General features: G+C 43.0%; 1 protein-coding gene across 1 annotated transcript in view; it reads right to left on the bottom strand.

Annotated features, from left to right (window-relative positions):
• Positions 1 to 17,384, bottom strand: part of PIK3AP1 (phosphoinositide-3-kinase adaptor protein 1) — a 121,093-nt gene that overhangs the window by 55,261 nt on the left and 48,448 nt on the right. The window contains exons 3-6 of the mRNA XM_047073224.1: positions 5,770 to 5,906; positions 2,882 to 3,026; positions 776 to 918; positions 264 to 396 (exon numbers count right to left, since the gene is read on the bottom strand). Coding sequence (XP_046929180.1) covers positions 264 to 396; positions 776 to 918; positions 2,882 to 3,026; positions 5,770 to 5,906 — 558 coding nt within the window. The remainder of the gene's footprint in view (positions 1 to 263; positions 397 to 775; positions 919 to 2,881; positions 3,027 to 5,769; positions 5,907 to 17,384) is intronic.

Genomic DNA, 17,384 nt, shown 5'->3' on the forward strand with positions numbered 1-17,384 from the left:
CCCCTTGGGAAGTGCTTGCAAACATGTTAAGGAGTTTGAACTTGATCTGAAGGCCAATGGGACCACAAAGGGTTTTTAGCAAGGGGTGGAGGTAGGCAGATTGACAATTTGGAAGACCAGCTAGCCAGTGAAGGAATCATCCCCCAAGGATGAGCTGCAGGGAAGGAACCAGCGAGGTTTGAGCACAGGCTGACTGGATGCTGAAACCAACAGAGTGGAGTCAACCCACGGCTGGTTTCCTGAGGTTTGACCTTTTGACTTACTTGTCATCATATCTTCTTCTTCCAGTTGGTTAATTCCAAAGAGGTGCAGTCCACTCGCAGGGATATTGTTCTTCAGGGACTCAGTTAGCAGTTTATCAAGGGTCTCTGTGTTGTAGGGCACAATTTTAAAGGCCTGAACACAAAAGGGAAGAAGGTCAGACTTTAACCCCAGCTATCTCCCATCCAGCAGGTTAGAAGCTGAAGAACCATGAGCAGAAACTACACACCCAGGGGTGCCTGGGTGGCTCAGTCAGTTAAGCATCTGACTTCAGCTCAGGTCATGATCTCCCAATTTGTGAGTTCGAGCCCCACATCGGGCTCTGTGCTGACAGCTGAGAACTTGGGAGTCTGCTTTGAATTTTGTGTGTGTCTCTCTCTGCCCCTCCCCTGCTCATGCGTGCTCTCACTCTCTCTCTCAAAAATAACTAAAAACATTTTTTTTTTAATTTTAATTAAAAAATGAAAAGGAACTATGTGCCCAGAAAACTCAGGTTTCCTTTCAACATCCTTACCTGACACATGAACTCCACAGGATTTGCAGCATTGGACAATAAATTCCCAATTTCTTCCATGTCAGTATAGTAGCTGATAACAGTTTCACACACCACTAACTCCCCGGAATAGATCTTTAGAGAAACATTCCCAGATGAAAGGTCTAAACAGAAGAAGAAGAAACAAAACAAAACAAAACACCACCATGAATGCACCCAGGAAGAACAAGGTTTCCAGGGAAAAGTGTTCATGGATTCACCTTAATGGTAAAGAAATTAACTGGGGGCTGGAAGAAAGATTTTGGAGGTAAGGTGGAGGACAGAGAAGTGAGGGGAAGCGGAGAAGTAGGAAGTGAGCAGACCAGTACTTGGGAGGCCTCTGAATCAAAGGAATTGTCCTCACTGGGTCTGCAATTGAGTTTTTGGAAGATTTTCATCTGTTTTGTTCACTACACTAGGCCCAGTACCATGATAAAGGGGAAGAGGAGCTGAGTTTAAAGCACTTTATACAAAGGTCAGTGGTTGGCACAAGGTGGGATAGATCCTGGCAGGTGGAATTCTGCCTCCACGACACTGGGCCAGGAGAATTGATTCACTTGCTCTGTTGCTGTCATTACTACGTGCTCTCTCTCTTCGGCACCACAGGAAGGGGTTTTGAGGAGGAAAGAAAAAATTAAAAATACACCAACCACAAAGATTCGATTCACAAAAGAGGAAATGCAACAAGTACAGAACATGGAAAAATATTCAGCCTCTTTAATAATCAAAGAAATGCAAATTAAAACAATGGGCTACTCTTTAAAAAAACATCAAATTAGCAAAGATATTTTAAATGATAATGTCTAGTGCTGGTGATGATATAGCAAACTTGATAGAAGTAATATTTCAGAAGGCAATTAAACCTTATTTCCAGGATCCTTAAAAATGCCCATCATTTCAAGGGATTCCATCTTGAGGAAAAAATCCTAAATGCATGCATGAAGATGCTCAATATATCATAACTTAAAAGAATAAGAAGACAATAAGAAATCAGAAATTATGTAAATACAGAACACAATGAGGAAATGGAAAATTGAAAGATGACACTTCTTTTCAATGGAGTATTATGCAGCTTTAAACAATATGGATTATAAGATATAGGTCCAACACAAGGAACTGGCTTTAAAAACTATGATACATCTGTACAATGGATTACCTCGTAACCATTAAGCATCATGTTGCAAAAGAATATTTATTAACATGGGAAATACTCAAAGGTATTTTCCAGGTAATGAAAGTGGCCGATGAGACTATACAAAGCTATGTACACAGGGGTGCCTGGGTGGCTCAGTCAGTTAAACATCCGACTTCAGCTCGGGTCATGATCTCACAGCCTGTGAGTTCGAGCCCCGTGTCAGGCTCTGTGCTGACAGCTCAGAGCCTGGAGCCTGCTTCGGATTCTGTGTCTCCCTCTCTCTCTGCTCCTCTCCTGCTCATGCTCTGTCTCTCTCTGTCTCAAAAATAATAAATAAAAACATTAAAAATAAATAAATAAAATAAATAAAAAAACAAAGCTATGTACACAGATTCAGAAAAATATAGAAATCACTGATTTCCTTTGAGGTGGGCATATAGGCAATTTTCTATTTACTTTCCTTTATGGTGGTTGTATTCCTCAACTTTTTGGTACTGAGCTCACATTACTTTTGTAACAGAAAAAGTATGTTATAAAATGGTAAGTTACAAAGTCCATGTAACAGCACAGGGTAAAAGAATGCTAAGAGGATAAATATAAAATTATATAAAGAAAAACAGAATATTGAAAACAACTGTTGTTAAAACTTGTGAACAAAGGCCAAAAGACAGTATAGTAGTCTGATGACTTTTTTCTACTTTCCTCTAGTTTAAAAAATTTTTAATATGTTTACTTCATAAGGATAAAAATTTTAATATATCTATTTTTTCCCTATCACACATGTACATTTCTGCAACTTCCTTTTCCTTTAAATAGAACATGACAACCAAATCCAAATGTTGGCTGTCAGTCTTCTCAATTGCTGAATAAAGACAGGACAAGTAAAAGAAAGTAAGAGTGGGCCTCTTCCTGAACAGGATGCCTAATTTCCGGAGGTAGATGGGGCTACTTACTGGGGGCCTTCACGGAAATGGTGTACTCATTCTCCAGCTTGGCTTCCACCCTTAATGAGGGAGAATCCTCAGGAGAAAATTCCGCCTCTGTGGTCACCCTCTCATCCAGCTTACATCTCACGATGACGTAGACAGTGGTTTCCGCCTGCAACAGGAGACCAGTCAGTGTCCCCTCTCCCTCCTGGGTACCCTATTAGGGTGCTGGGCAGAGGGTCTCCTGGCTCCCCGATCCCCAGCTCTATCTAGAGAGGCTGTCCCAGAGCAGGGTGGGGTCTGGAGTCTAGCACTGGGCACAACTGCTGTGGGTCTCAAAAAGACAAGTTACAAAGACCGAGAGGGAACATTTATAAGCCTTTATGGCAATTTGATGGAGTAATTTTATGTCTGTTGAACTTAATGTAATAATTTAAAAACCTGGGGCTTGTATTTCATACATACTTTTATTTCATTTTTACAGCATTTCTTTTTTATTGTGTTTTATAAAAGCATTAGCCCGTGGCAGAATTAGAAAATTTAAAAAGCAAAAGAAAAAGGATCTTCACAGATAGTTTAAGAAGCACTATTCTGAGAGTAGGCTGGCTACTCAAAGTGAAGCCAGCAGACTAACAGCACTGGAAATCATTAGAAATGCAGAATCTCAGGCCCTTCCTGGATCCACTGAACCATCAAAGTCCGAATTTTACCAAGACACCCGGGGTGACTCACATGCACCTCACAATGTGAGAGGCAACAGCCAGAAGAAGCCCTCTTGGCTTCTGCTCTTTATGCTGTTCTTGAATGGGAAAAATGCCTTATTGGAGGACTGATTTTCCTAAGGCATGGAGCAACCTATGAATAGCTATTTTACCTTGCTTTAAGATCTCTTGCTGGGCCAGCTACATACGATTGTCTTGTTTTACTGTGCTAGTTAAGTGGGTAATGGGCCTCTCAAAACTTGAACTGCTAAGGATAGACCCTCCAAAGAGAAGCGGAGAAAGAAGAGATTTCCAGTCATTGCTAATCCCCAAGTGTTCATCCTACGATTCTATTATAAAGTCCTTTGGGGCACCTGGGTGGCTCAGTAGGTTAAGTGTCCCAACTTTGGCTCAGGTCATGATCTCACGGTTTGTGGGTTTGATCCCTCAACCGTTGGTTGAGCTCTGAGCTGACAGCTCAGAGCCTGGAGCCTGCTTCCGATTCTGTCTCCCTCTCTCTCTGTCCCTCCCCCTCTCACACTCTGTCTCTCTCTCTCTCGAAATGGACAATAAAATAAAATAATAAAATAAAATAAAATAAAATAAAATAAAATAAAATAAAATAAAATAAAATAAAATAAAATAAAATAAAATAAAATAAAAAAGTCCTCATAGTAGCCCTTCATGATGAAGGCCACTATTTCACAACAGGTGAAGGAGATGCATGGTTCTGGTTTCTGGAGGCTGTTGAGGCTGAATGTGGATGCGTTTGTGGTTGACCTGGCTCTGGCTGCAGCCAAGGCCCTGTCCCACCTGCTCCTTCTCCCAGGCAACATGGGGAGTCAGAATGAGTGTGTTCTTCTCTGTTGACAGTCAGGACCCAGCCCCAGTCCAGCCACCCCAGGATCCAGAGACCAAGGACAGGCCACAAGGAGAATCCTGGAAGCCAGGATGGGAGAAGGAACAAAAGTCTGGAGAATCAGGGAGGCATGCCAAGGGCACCATTCTTCAGTTCCGAATGCCTTCACCCACAAGTGCCCACTAGCCTGGTCTCGGGAAAAGACCACAGGTCTCAGGACGAGAAGAGTGTGGGGAAGACAGGCGGGCATATGGACAGCCTAGACGCTGGAATGCCCACCAAGAGCTGGCCAACAAGGAGGAAGCATGAAGCGGGCTGAGAATAAAGAAAAGTGAGTGGTGGGAACAGTGGACTGGGGGATACATGCCCCATCTAACGGGCTGCTAGGCCCAGCCACTCACCTCAGGCCTGGTATTACCAGATTCTGATTCAAAGGAAGCTGGGAACAGATTCTCATGCCTAATTGCTAAAACACTGTGCAATCTAAACCAAACATGTCTATGAGCTCAATCTCACCCAAAGCAGCGGTTTGCAATCTCCATGGAGGGAGTCCTTGCTCAACACCTCGTAGCCTCAGGCTGCACGGAAAACCACTCACTGGTGCAAGGAAGCTAGTACTTCCCACTGCCAAGGCTCACACACCCTCTTGTCTCTAGGAGACCATGCTGGCAAACTTAGCAAAGGGCTTGTATCCACAGGGAAGTATTTTACTGCTCTGAACTAATTATCACATATTTTCCATAAGGAAATAAAAAACTACCAACAGGATGGTAGGATTCAAAGGACAATGGACTATCAATTGTGCCATCACATTCAAGTCACCTGTTAACACATGTCCCACCCTGAAAACGTGAGTCACATTATGCTTTGGCATCTATCTTATCCCTTTAGCAATCAGCCTTGACAAGTTTCAGCCAGCAAGCTTCAAGGGACTCATGTGGGGCACAGCAGTGGTCGGTTGATGGAGAAGCAAGTTCGCAAAATGCCCCCCATCTCCCTCCTCCCAGCACTACCCTGGCAGGAACAGACCCAGGCCTCTACCTCCAGGGCTGGCATAAGTGTCCGGTAATGCTCATGTGTGCCACATGCTCTGTGTTTTTGATCTAGGAACTCACAGTCTTAGATCGATGGCACATACATTCCTGAGCTCACCTCTGTTGGACTTAAAGGAGTGAGTTGTGCTCAAGGCCCAGGTCCTGGGGTTCTCAGGGAAGCTCATCTACAGAGGAATCCCAAGGGAAGGCTGGGATTACACTGAGGTGCAACAGGAAAACCCCACTCCTTTCACTATGACAACTGCATCCACTGAAAAGGCCATGTTCTGACACTGATCCACCAGCCCCAGAAGCGCCTACCCCACAGCGAATGCGGTCCGGCTGCACCACCATCAGGTTCCCAGGTGAAGTCTGCGGTGGTAGGCTCTGCTGCTTCAAATAGGAAGGCCCCTTCTCGTCTTCAGCCTCTGTGTCAGTGACTGAGTCACAGCCAGAATCTATGGAACAAAGGACACCGCTGAATGGGAACACAAGGAAGGAGAAATATTGGGCACGTTCTGTAAGCCCGAAAGCCCCGAACATTACCAAATAGGAAATGGCTCTGAACGTCAAATAAATACAAGCTGAAGGGAGTGACTCAGGAAATCATGAAAGAGGACCTAATGAGGAAAAGCCAATGACCTGGTAGGCCACAAGGGTAGGGTGACAGCAAGAGGAAGACTGCTGAGAAGAAGGCCAAAAAGTCTGAGACAGGCTGCTGCCCAAGGCTAGCAAGTCTAGTCTCAACAGGTGGGCTTCTGGAAGCTTTGCCTCCAGACTTCCTGCACTGCTGGCTTTAGTGGCTGTGAGGAAAGGAGAACCCTCTCCTCAGGTGGGGTCAAGCATCAGCTGTCCATTTAAAGGCCATCTTTTGAACATCAAGTAAAAACTGTGCTGTCCAGGAAGCCACTATTCCTCAGGGTTACGACGAGCCGATGTGCCCACTCTGGAGTAACAGTGACAAGCATTCATTTTCAACAAATCTCCGGTCAGTGTAACCGGGTTCCAGATCGGTGCCACAGCCAACACCTCTACTGTGCACAGGCTCAGGCAGGTGAGGAGGGGTGTCCTGGTGTGTGGGGCATGGCACAGAGTGAGATGATGCCGAGATGGTGTAAGTGGAACCTACCAGAGCTCTAAGGCAGGGGCTCTTAACCAGAATCCATCAACTGATAGGCTGTGTGCAAGATTTTTATTCGGGGGGGGGGGGGGGTGCACGCACATGCGTGCGCACAGGCCTATACTCTCTGGAGATAGTCCAAAGCTTCTGTAAGATCCCAAAGAAGGACAAAATAGTTAAGAATGGTTAAGAGGAGAAGGAAGGCTCATCCAGCCCCTTTCTTGGGCCATCTCTTCTTCACTCCTAAATCACTTACAGAGCAGCCGAACATGTCAGGCACTGAGAGGACATGAAGATGAATAAGATATCGATCCTGCCCGTGGAGAACCCACAGTCTAAAAGGGCAGGTACAGTGAGAGGTAAGGGTTATCTTGGCTGACTCCTGCAGGCTGACCTCCCAGGGAAGGAGGTGGCCTCCCGCAGAGCTCACGGCAATCAGTCCTAGTAGAATGCTGGGCTGGTACATCAGGCCACTAATATGTCCCACAGAAAGCTCTACCCACGGTCTTGCACGCTAGACCTCAGGTCATACAGGGGAAGAGGCTGTGCTCCCACGACCGTGAAGGCTGAGATGGGTTAGGGGACTAGGCACCATCACGTCCTACTGCTGCTAACTGTGGGGCAACGACCTCCAGGACCCGCTCAGGCTGGGCAAAGGGCTGAGGTTTCCCAGATAGGCAGCTTAAAAACCCCACAGCCTTGGCCAGCGGTCTCATCCTAGAGCCTGACATCTGTGCTGACAGATGTCTATGCACGGCCCCAGACTGTGACAGACAGTGAGGCAGATTCCTGCTGCTCTTCCCCTCTCTGTGATTTCTCTCAAGACTCACTATTCCACAAGGTCTGCCGGAGGCAGCCAGATCTCTGACCTTGCTTGCACAACAGGAATCCAAGCAGAATTTAGTGCTGACAGATGAGGCAAAGGACTCTGGGTGTTTTAAGCGGGGCGGGGGGGTGATACTATTTTTCACTAGCCATCAGAGCCAACGATCTTCTGTATCTCTCCTGTCCTTGCCAATCCTACTGACTCCCTTCTCAGTGCTAATTATCCCCCTCCAAGGCTAACTGAAGTAATGTCCCGCCTCCCTGCTCTCCAAGACCCATTAACTGAGGCTGCCATTTTCTCCACTGGATCTGTCCTTCCTGATAGCCTTCTGTCCTTGACTGGTTACTTCTAGAACAGCCAGGACCCAGTCCCATGGACAGAGTTGTACGTGCCACCCAAGCAACTCTCAGCCACCAAGGGACCTTGTGAAGGAAAGAGCCAAAAAGATCAGTGATGATTAATATTCTTCTTCTGAGTAATTATATAATATCACCTCAAGCTTCAATATTTTATTATTAGATGCCTGAACTATCCCATTTTTTTTTTCATTTCTGAGGTTCTTCTTGGAAAAGAAAATAACCTCATTGAGTTAAAACACTCAATCAGCTACTTTATTATTATTATTATTATTATTATTATTATTTTAATATATTTTATTTTTGAGAGAGAAGGAGAGTGCAAGCAGGGGAGGGGCAGAGAGAGAGGGAGACACAGGATAGAAAGCAGGCTCCAGGCTTTGAGCTGTCAGCACAGAGCTGGATGTGGGACTCAAACCCAAAAACCTGGAGATCGTGACCTGAGCCAAAGTCGGAGACTTAATGGACTGAGCTACCCAGGCACCCCTCCAATCAGTTACTTTAAACTGCAAGAAGCTCCCCAGAATTGCTCCAGAATTGTTTAGATGCTACCCTGAGCGGCCGAGTCCCAGGCACCAACTTTTGCCAATTCTCTATTCTAATTTACAATACAGGTACAAGCTTCTTGGGACAGACCCGTTGTACAGTCTACCAGTGCTTCAAGAAAGAAGAACACGTCATTTCTCCCGAATTACTGATCTATTATTAGTCAGCTAGCCAAAGAGTCAGAGCTCTACTAAATAATATTAAGGAAAGAGCAGAGAAAATACAAATATGCCAATGAGAAAGACAGGATAATAAAAGATATGGAGAATTTTAGAAACACACTGATGTGAATTCCATGCTAAGACTTTTTTAGATTTCAGTACAATTTTTATAGAAAAATATTAATTGCCAAAACGGTCTTAAAATAAGAAGAAAATCTGACTAAATCAATAATCATAGATTATATATGTTTTATGTCTCTTACTAAAGTTTAAGAAACAATAAAGTGTATTCCTATTTTAGATTACATTTATAAAAAAATTAAACAGCAATTAAATTCAATGGATAACCCAAAAACCAAGCTTCATTCTCATAAAAACTTAATATGTGATAAAGAAAGCATTAAAAATCAGTATAAAGAAAATGGTTGGTGAGAAGAATGACTCAGGAAATGGTGGGGATGGGAAAACAGAGGGACTATTGCGATGCTTCCTAATTCTCACATACCTCCAAATAAAGTTTATATGGATTATAGACTGAAGTGAACAATAAAACAGATTTTTAAAATTAAAAAGATGAAAATATGGGTGAAAATTTAACATTGGCTCGGGAAAAGACTTATTAATCTTAAACAACAAAAGAAATACAATCCAAACAAGCAACAGGGTTGGTATGAATTTAAAACTTCAGTAAAAAACATTTTAAAAACCTAAAATCTAAATCGTATTGTTTTAGTGGCATTAGTCATAATAGTCAAATTGGAAACACCCAATTGTCCCTCAGCTGATGAATGGATAGACAAAACATGGTATATTATTCAGTCATAAAAAGGAATAAAATATTGACATTGAAAACATACTGAGTGAAAGAAGCCAGCCACAAAAGACCACATATTTTTTTATTCCAAATATATGATATGTCTACAATAGGCAAATCTATAGAAACAAAAAGTAGATTAGTGGTTGCCTAGGGCTGGGGGCTTGGTGGGGGCTAGGGAGTTGGGGGGAGCATAGCTAAGGGGTATGTAGTTTCTTTTTTGAGGTAATGAACATATTCTAGAATTAATTGTGGTGATAGCTGCAAAAGTCTGTGAATATACCAAAAAAAGCCTCAGTGAATTTTATACTTTAAATGGGTAACTTGTATATTATATGAATTACATCTCAATAGAGTGTTATCAAAAAATCCAGTGGCAAGTCACAAACTGGTTTAAAATTAGAAATAAACAAGCCAAGGGGCTAATTTCCTTAAGATATGAAGAGGTCACAGAAATGTCTTTTAAAATGCCCAATAAGTAGATAATTCACTAAGGAAAAAAATACAAATTACCTCCCTATCTAAAAAAAAAAAAATAGGGGCGCCTGGGTGGCGCAGTCGGTTGAGCGTCCGACTTCAGCCAGGTCACGATCTTGCAGTCTGTGAGTTCGAGTCCCGCGTCGGGCTCTGGGCTGATGGCTCGGAGCCTGGAGCCTGTTTCCGATTCTGTGTCTCCCTCTCTCTCTGCCCCTCGCCTGTTCATGCTCTGTCTCTCTCTGTCCCAAAAATAAATAAACGTTGAAAAAAAAAATTTAATAAAAATAAAATAAAAAATAAATAAATAAATAAACCATCATTCATTATCACTAATGATCATGAAAATAAAATAAAAATAACATTTTACATTTACTGCTATTTTACCTTTTCCAGTTAGGAAACTTTTGAAGGTGAGGTAATATACTCACTCTCATTTGATGCTGAGGGAAGTATAAACTGGTAAGACCTTTCTGGAAAGGCATGTGTTCATATGCCAAGAAAGAGAAAGGTTTTGGTTTTGGTTTGGTTTGGTTTGGTTTGGTTTGGTGTTTTGTTTTGTTTTGTTTTGTTTTGTTTTGTTTTGTTTGTTTTGAGAGAGAGAGAGAAAGAGAGCATGAGCAGGAGAGGGATACAGAGAGAAAGAGAATCCCAAGCAGGCTCCGGACTCAGCGCAGAGTCCAACACAGAGCTCGATCTCACAACCAGATCATGACCTGAGCCAAAATCAAGAATCAGACAGACTCTCAATTGACTGAGCCACCCAGGCGCCCCTGAAAGAGAAAGTCTTTAAAGCATTCATACCTTTGGCCGCATAATTCTACTATAAGTCTCTCTTAAGGGGGAAAATAAATGTTCAAAATGTAGAGAAAGACAATGAACAAAGATGTCTGCTAAATCACTCTTCGTATCCATGAAAAGTGGAAAACAACCTAACTGATGAAAGAACATTTTTTTTTTAATTTTTTTTTTCAACGTTTTTTATTTATTTTTGGGACAGAGAGAGACAGAGCATGAACGGGGGAGGGGCAGAGAGAGAGGGAGACACAGAATCGGAAACAGGCTCCAGGCTCCGAGCCATCAGCCCAGAGCCCGACGCGGGGCTCGAACTCACCGACCGCGAGATCGTGACCTGGCTGATGTCGGACGCTTAACCGACTGCGCCACCCAGGCGCCCCTGAAAGAACATTTAAAAATATCATTTTAAAAGAGTTTTAAGTATGGGGCGCCTGGGTGGCTCAGTTGGTTGGGCGTCCGACTTCAGCTCAGGTCACGATCTCGCGGTCGGTGAGTTCGAGCCCCGCGTCGGGCTCTGGGCTGATGGCTCGGAGCCTGGAGCCTGCTTCCAATTCTGTGTCTCCCTCTCTCTCTGCCCCTCCCCCGTTCATGCTCTGTCTCTGCCTCAAAAAATAAATAAATAAATAAATAAATAAACGTTAAAAAAAAAGTTTTAAGTAGAAGCTTATGACATTATGTTAAGCAAAAAAGCAGGATATAGAATCATATATCTTATAGCGTCGGATATCAACTATATAAAGAAAAACGCATTTAAAAGGTCAGAAGAAAATCTGTCCTTGGATTGTGCATGGCCCCTCTTCCCTCCCTCCCTCTTTTCCTCCTTCCTTCCTACCTCCCAACCTTCCATGTGTTTTCCTATTTTACACAATGAGAAAGCACTTGGATAATGGGGGTTGAGGTACAGAAAAAAGCAGCAACTGACTCCGTTGGCTAATTGTGTCACTAGCTTGGCATAAATGAGATTGACCCTAACAGTGCGGCACTTGGCAGATATTCCCCAGCATTCAGATGGGGCATATAAACAATTCCTTCCAGTAGGTCTATTCATTTAGTCACCTGAAATGAATTCACTCCCAGCAGCTAATTCACTTCAGGAAGTCAGGCAGGATGCCATTCATTCTGCCGGCTGCTGCTGGAGGCACTGATTGACAACACTATCGCTTGCGTTTCTTCAGCCACATCTGCCTCTTCCACAGCGTACTACAGACTGGGCCAGGCCAACCACTTCAGCAAATCCAAAGTTTCCTTTGAAGGAAACGCCAACCCAGACATAAGCACCCCTGAAACCCACCTCACAGAGTGACATGGCACCAAGCTTTGCCACGTAAGTATGCAGATCCCTTGTGACCCCTCCCCACCTTGAAGATAATACCACAGAGCATGAGTAGGGGAGAGGCAGAGAGAGGGAGACACAGGATCTGAGAGCCTGATGAGGAGCTTGAACCCATGAGCTGTGAGATCATGACCTGAGCCGAAGCCGGATGCTTAACCAACTGCGCCACCCAGGTGCCCTCATAATACCACCTTTGCTGTCCTGAGACTCAAATAATAAATGTTTGAGTGAAGGCATTCCGAAAACCCCAAGGGCCCCCCACAATGTAAAGTACTATTAAGACACCAATAGTATCCTCACTGCTTTAAAATTGAACAATATTTTCTCAGCTTTTACGAGGTCCACAGGAACTCTGGAGAAATCATAGAAAAAAAGACTTCCTTTATACATCTGCCCCCCCCCCCCACACACACACACAAAGTCTTATCTATAAAGGATCCATGTGGCAAATACCCCTAGGATTCAGTGGCAGGAAAAGTTTGTCTCTTCAGAGAACTTGCCTGTTTTCTCTTACTAGACCACAAGAACAGGCTAACACGGTGCATTTCACTTTTTGCCCTTACTTCCAGACAGTTCGGTCATCATTTTGGTTCTTAACTGCTGTTAACACTCTCACCCAGGTCCTTGGTCATGCCTATTTGTCTTTAATATTGTGTTTAATTTTGGAAGCTGCTCCAAATTCTTTGGGGATCTAGGGAGGATGTGAATCAATGTTTCTCAAACTGGTATCTGCCAGAAGTCCTCCCCTATAGTCCTTATGAGAATCTGTGCTTGGGCTTAAATTTAGATGGTAATGCCTTTAAAGTAAAAGGCAAACACGTTCCAAGTTATCTAGATGACCATGTTATAACTGGGTCCTGCCATAGGATTGTGGTGTCCGTGTGTGTGTGGAGGGGGTGGGTTGCAATCATTTTGCAGCTAGATTGTGCTATTCTGAATGTCAGAGGCTAATGAGCAAAGAGGAGAGGGGGCAGGGCAATGTGCAGAGGAGGCATTTGTGCCACATGAACACCAGAGGGTTTCCCTGTACACTACTTCATATAGAGAAATGCGGTGGGAGATCCAAGTCCCAAAATAACACAGGGGAGCTGCAGCAACCCCCTCAATGGAATCAGTGAGCACCACAGCCTCGTTCCATGTTCATGATGCTTCCTCAATAAACCAGCATCGTCTGATGAAATAAATATAGTCAGTATGCCTTTTATTTGTTTCATACCTATATTTGTATCTTGCCCATGTTCTGCTTTCAGAGTTGGGAAAGAACACTAAGCGTAAGAATACTAAGCCTAAGCATAAGGAATATGTTCATACATAGTTAAACAACATCAGAATAATGGGGTTTTTTTTCCCTCTGTGAAGGAGTCTATACATTATTTGGGTCTATAAACACCATGAGTTTTAGGGGCAACTGGGTGGCTCGGTCGGTTAAGCATCACATTTTTGATTTCAGCTCAGGTCATGACTTCACAGTCATGAGATCAAGCCCTGCCTTGGGCTCCTCATTGGGCCTGGAGCCTGCTTAGGATTCTCTCTCTCTCCCTTGCTCTCGGCCCCTCCCCCACTCATAAATGTTCACACATTCTCTTTCTCTCTCTCCAAATAAATATTTTTTCAAGCTATGAATTTTAAATGAAATGCCTATATGTATTCACCTGTACCCCCACTGCACCACGTGGAGCCACTCATACTAGGTCAGAGGATTGATTGGTGACAGATTCCTTCCTACTAATAATAACAATAAAAGTTACCATTCATTGAATACTGTGGTGACTGCTTAACAGTCTGAATCTCATTTAATACTTACAACAACACTAGGAGATAGGATTCAAGACCCTATTCTCATTTTATAGATGGAAACATGTGCCTGAAGGACTCAAGTAAGCAAGCAAGCGGGAATTCACCCCCAGGGGTCTGTGTCTGGCCTCGTGTTTGGATGGGTCCAAGGCAGGAAGCAGGTGTCACCTGCTATTCCTGGTGTGGGGTTGTGGCTGCAACTCATGAGACACAATGTGGGCTTTTGCTCACCAATGCCTGGTGATGCTGTCTTGTTCTAAGCCATGCTGCCTTGGATTAGGTGTGCTGTGACCTGCAACCGGGGCCAATAGGCACACCCTGAGAATGGGGTTTAAGTCAAGAAACACTGAACATCAATGGAACCAGCCAGGATCCTGCAAGTTCAAGGGGCCTCTGACGCAAGGCTGCACTCTCTTACTTCCCAATTAAGTTTTCAGACCATTAAGTTTGCTGTCTTTTTCCTGCACATTGTCTGGCACTCAGTCAGGACTATGGCATTTTGATAGTCTGCACGAGGGCCAGAGAATGGCGTTTGCTGACCTTGGAGAGTTTCTTCAGAATACACAAGCTAACTTTTCTTTGTAAGGTAATGCTAAACTTTGGGAAAACTATAAACAAGGATCATTCTTAAAAATAATCGCATTTGGGGGCACCTGGGTGGCTCAGCCAGTTAAGTGTCCAACTCTTGATCTCAGCTCAGGTCATGATCTCACTGTTCATGAGTTTGAGCCCCACATCAGCCTCTGCGCTGGTGGCGTGAACAAAGCCTGCTTGGGATTCTGTCTCACCTTCTCTCTGTCCCTCCCCCACTTGTGCTTTCTCTATCTCCCTCTTAAAATGAATAAACTTAAAAAAAATACACATTTGTTGAGCATTTACTATACGCCAGGAACCAGGCAAGACCCTTAACATATAAGATTCCATTTTATCACAACTAAGAGATTGATATGACTCTGCCCATTTCACAGATGTGAAAACTAGGGCACGGAAATTTAAGCAAGTTGTCCAAATCATTCAAGTGCTTGCTGTGTGAAAATTTAACCCCCAAATCCATGCTCTTGTGCACTTTTACAGTGTTTTCCACACTGTGACCCACATAACGTGGTGTACAGGAGATGATTCCAAAGTGAACAGCAAATATTCAGTGACACTGAACCACATGGTAGAAAGCAATCCCCTTTCAATTCTTTCAATCCCACTATATCAAGAAGACCTGGTATGATAAGAGGATGCCTTTAATAGCTCTTTCATATGCTTTTCTTTTTCTCCCTTGGTACAATGGTGAGAACAAGGCCTTAACCCCACAGACTTCTGTAGGCTCAAGTATCCAGTAAAACTTAATACCATTGTTTGATTTTTATTGTCTTTATTTTTAAAGTTACCTTTTTCAACATTAAAAGATTCTGGTTTTTCGATTATAGTGGCAAAGTTTCCTTTTTTTTTTTTTTAATCGATAGAGAGAGGGAACAAGTGAGCGAGGGCAGAGAAAGAGAGGGAGAGAGAGAATCCCACAAAGGGCACAGAGAGAGAGGAAGAGAGAAAGAGAAAGAAGTTTGGCTCACCCAATGTGGGACTAGAACTCACATAATGACATAATGACCTGAGCTGAAGTCAGGTGCTTAACCGACTAAGCCACCAAGGCGCCCCAAAATTTCCTTTTAAAATAAATTTACGTAGGGGCACCTGGGAGGCTCAGTCGGTTAGGGGTCTGACTCTTGGTTTTGGCTGGGGTCATGGTCTCGAGGTTCATGGGTTTGAGCTCTGCAACAGGCTCTGTGCTGACAGTGCAGAGCCTGCTTGAAATTCTCTCCCTCTCTCTCTGCCCCTCCCCTCCTCATGTTCTCTTTCTTTCTTTCTCTCTCTAAATAAAAAATAAACTAAAAACACCCTTTTTAAATAAAATAAGTTTACTTAAAAAACATGAAATGACTCAAAGACAATATTGGGTTTTTTTTTTTGTTTTTAAGTAGGCTCCATGCCCAGTGTGTGGCTTGAACTCATGACCCTGAGATCGAGTCACATGCTCTACCAACTGAATTGGCCAGACACCCACAAAATAGTGTTAATAGTACAATGGAAATAGATAGTGGTTGAACAACATTGTGAACGTCATTAACGTCACTGAATTGTATATTTAAAATTGTATATTTAAAATTGTATATTTAAAATTGGTTAAAATGGCAAATATATATCATATTTTGCCACATTTAAAAAATTGATAATGTAATATACCCAAACCAAAAAACCCATTGAATTTTACCCTTTAAATGGGTGAACTGCATGGCATATGAATTATATCTCAATAAAACTGTTGAAAAAGATAAATCAAAAGCCATGTTGATAATTCTCACATGACTGAAGTTTGAAGAAAGGTGAATTATGCTGTACTGCTCCCATTTTGTTAAGCTAAATTCATCAGTAATTTTTAAAATAAGGCAAAGTAAAGGGAGGAAGAGAGGAAGAAGACCTGAAGCATGAACATACTGAATCCAAGTTTTGGATGAGAAGGAAAAAGAAAGTGAACAAAGAAAGAAATGAAGGCGATATATTTCAGCAGAGAATGAAAAGCTTTCTACCAATATAGCCCCAAATGGCATGAAACAGAAATGATCATTAGGGTGACTCCAATTGTGGTCACCGGGGAATGTGTGTCCCTGGGCTGGAATGAAATAGGAGAGGATCGTCAGTTGTGTCCAAGATTTCCAGTGCAGCTGTTAAAAGAAAGAGTGAAGAAACTCAAAGATTTCTTGGAAGGATGCAGACATGAATAGCCACGAAACCCAGGTAGCGGGGTCTGGGAATGAAAGTGGCCATATTCTCTCTGCATTTGCATCCTGGGTCAGGGACGCAAATTTAACCATCACACAGGTGAGGCAGGAATATAGAGAGTTGCCTGAAGTCTGGAGAAACTTCCAGTGGCTTTTCCAATGTCAGGATGACATTTCTCAACTATTATGATTTTCACCCGTCCTACCTAAGCTACAATGTTGAAACCATAAAACGACTATGCCTGAAAGCCTGACATAAAGCTTTCCGAAGCCTGAGCTTCCAGATGACCTAGCAAGCACCTACTGAACATGTTAGACATGGCTCCCATTGGGGACTATACAATGTGTCCTCCACAGTCTTGGCCTTCAGCTTACAGCTGAACTGGAAAGAGGAAGCTCCATGGGAAAAACATGACAGAACTATGGAATCCCTTACCAGCAAGCAGCAGCCTGTGTGGTGAGACCATAACCACAACAACATGAAGTAAGTTATCTTTTTAAGTGTTTAAAATGTGCTGGTGCAGGAAAAATAGAACAGAAGTTTCAGAAGTTGAGAAAACCTTCCTGAGGGATGAAGAAGGCAGGTTAACTTTCTTTAATTGATTCAAATAGTAGCTGGATGCTGAGATGACCCTTTGGTGAAGAAGGTACATTTTCCATTTAAATTAATAAAATAATTCATAATTCTTTCCTTTATTCCTTCCACATATAGTCATTGCCTATCAATGAATAATAAATATTCAAAGCATATCTTAGGACCCCCAAGAAATTTGGGGTGAGAACATTTCTGTCTTCCCTGGCAGTGGGGGGATCACACAGGCAAAAAACACAGGACAGCTGCTCTCAACCTCCAGAGACAAATGAGAACAGGAATAACTTAAAAATAAATAAATAAATAAATAAATAAATAAATAAATAAACAAACAAACAAACAAACAAACCTCAT

The sequence above is a fragment of the Lynx rufus genome, unplaced genomic scaffold (assembly GCF_022079265.1).
Source record: "Lynx rufus isolate CCGP_SWC_20201006 ecotype Redwood Valley unplaced genomic scaffold, mLynRuf1.p SCAF_11, whole genome shotgun sequence".
Lineage (NCBI taxonomy): Eukaryota > Metazoa > Chordata > Mammalia > Carnivora > Felidae > Lynx > Lynx rufus.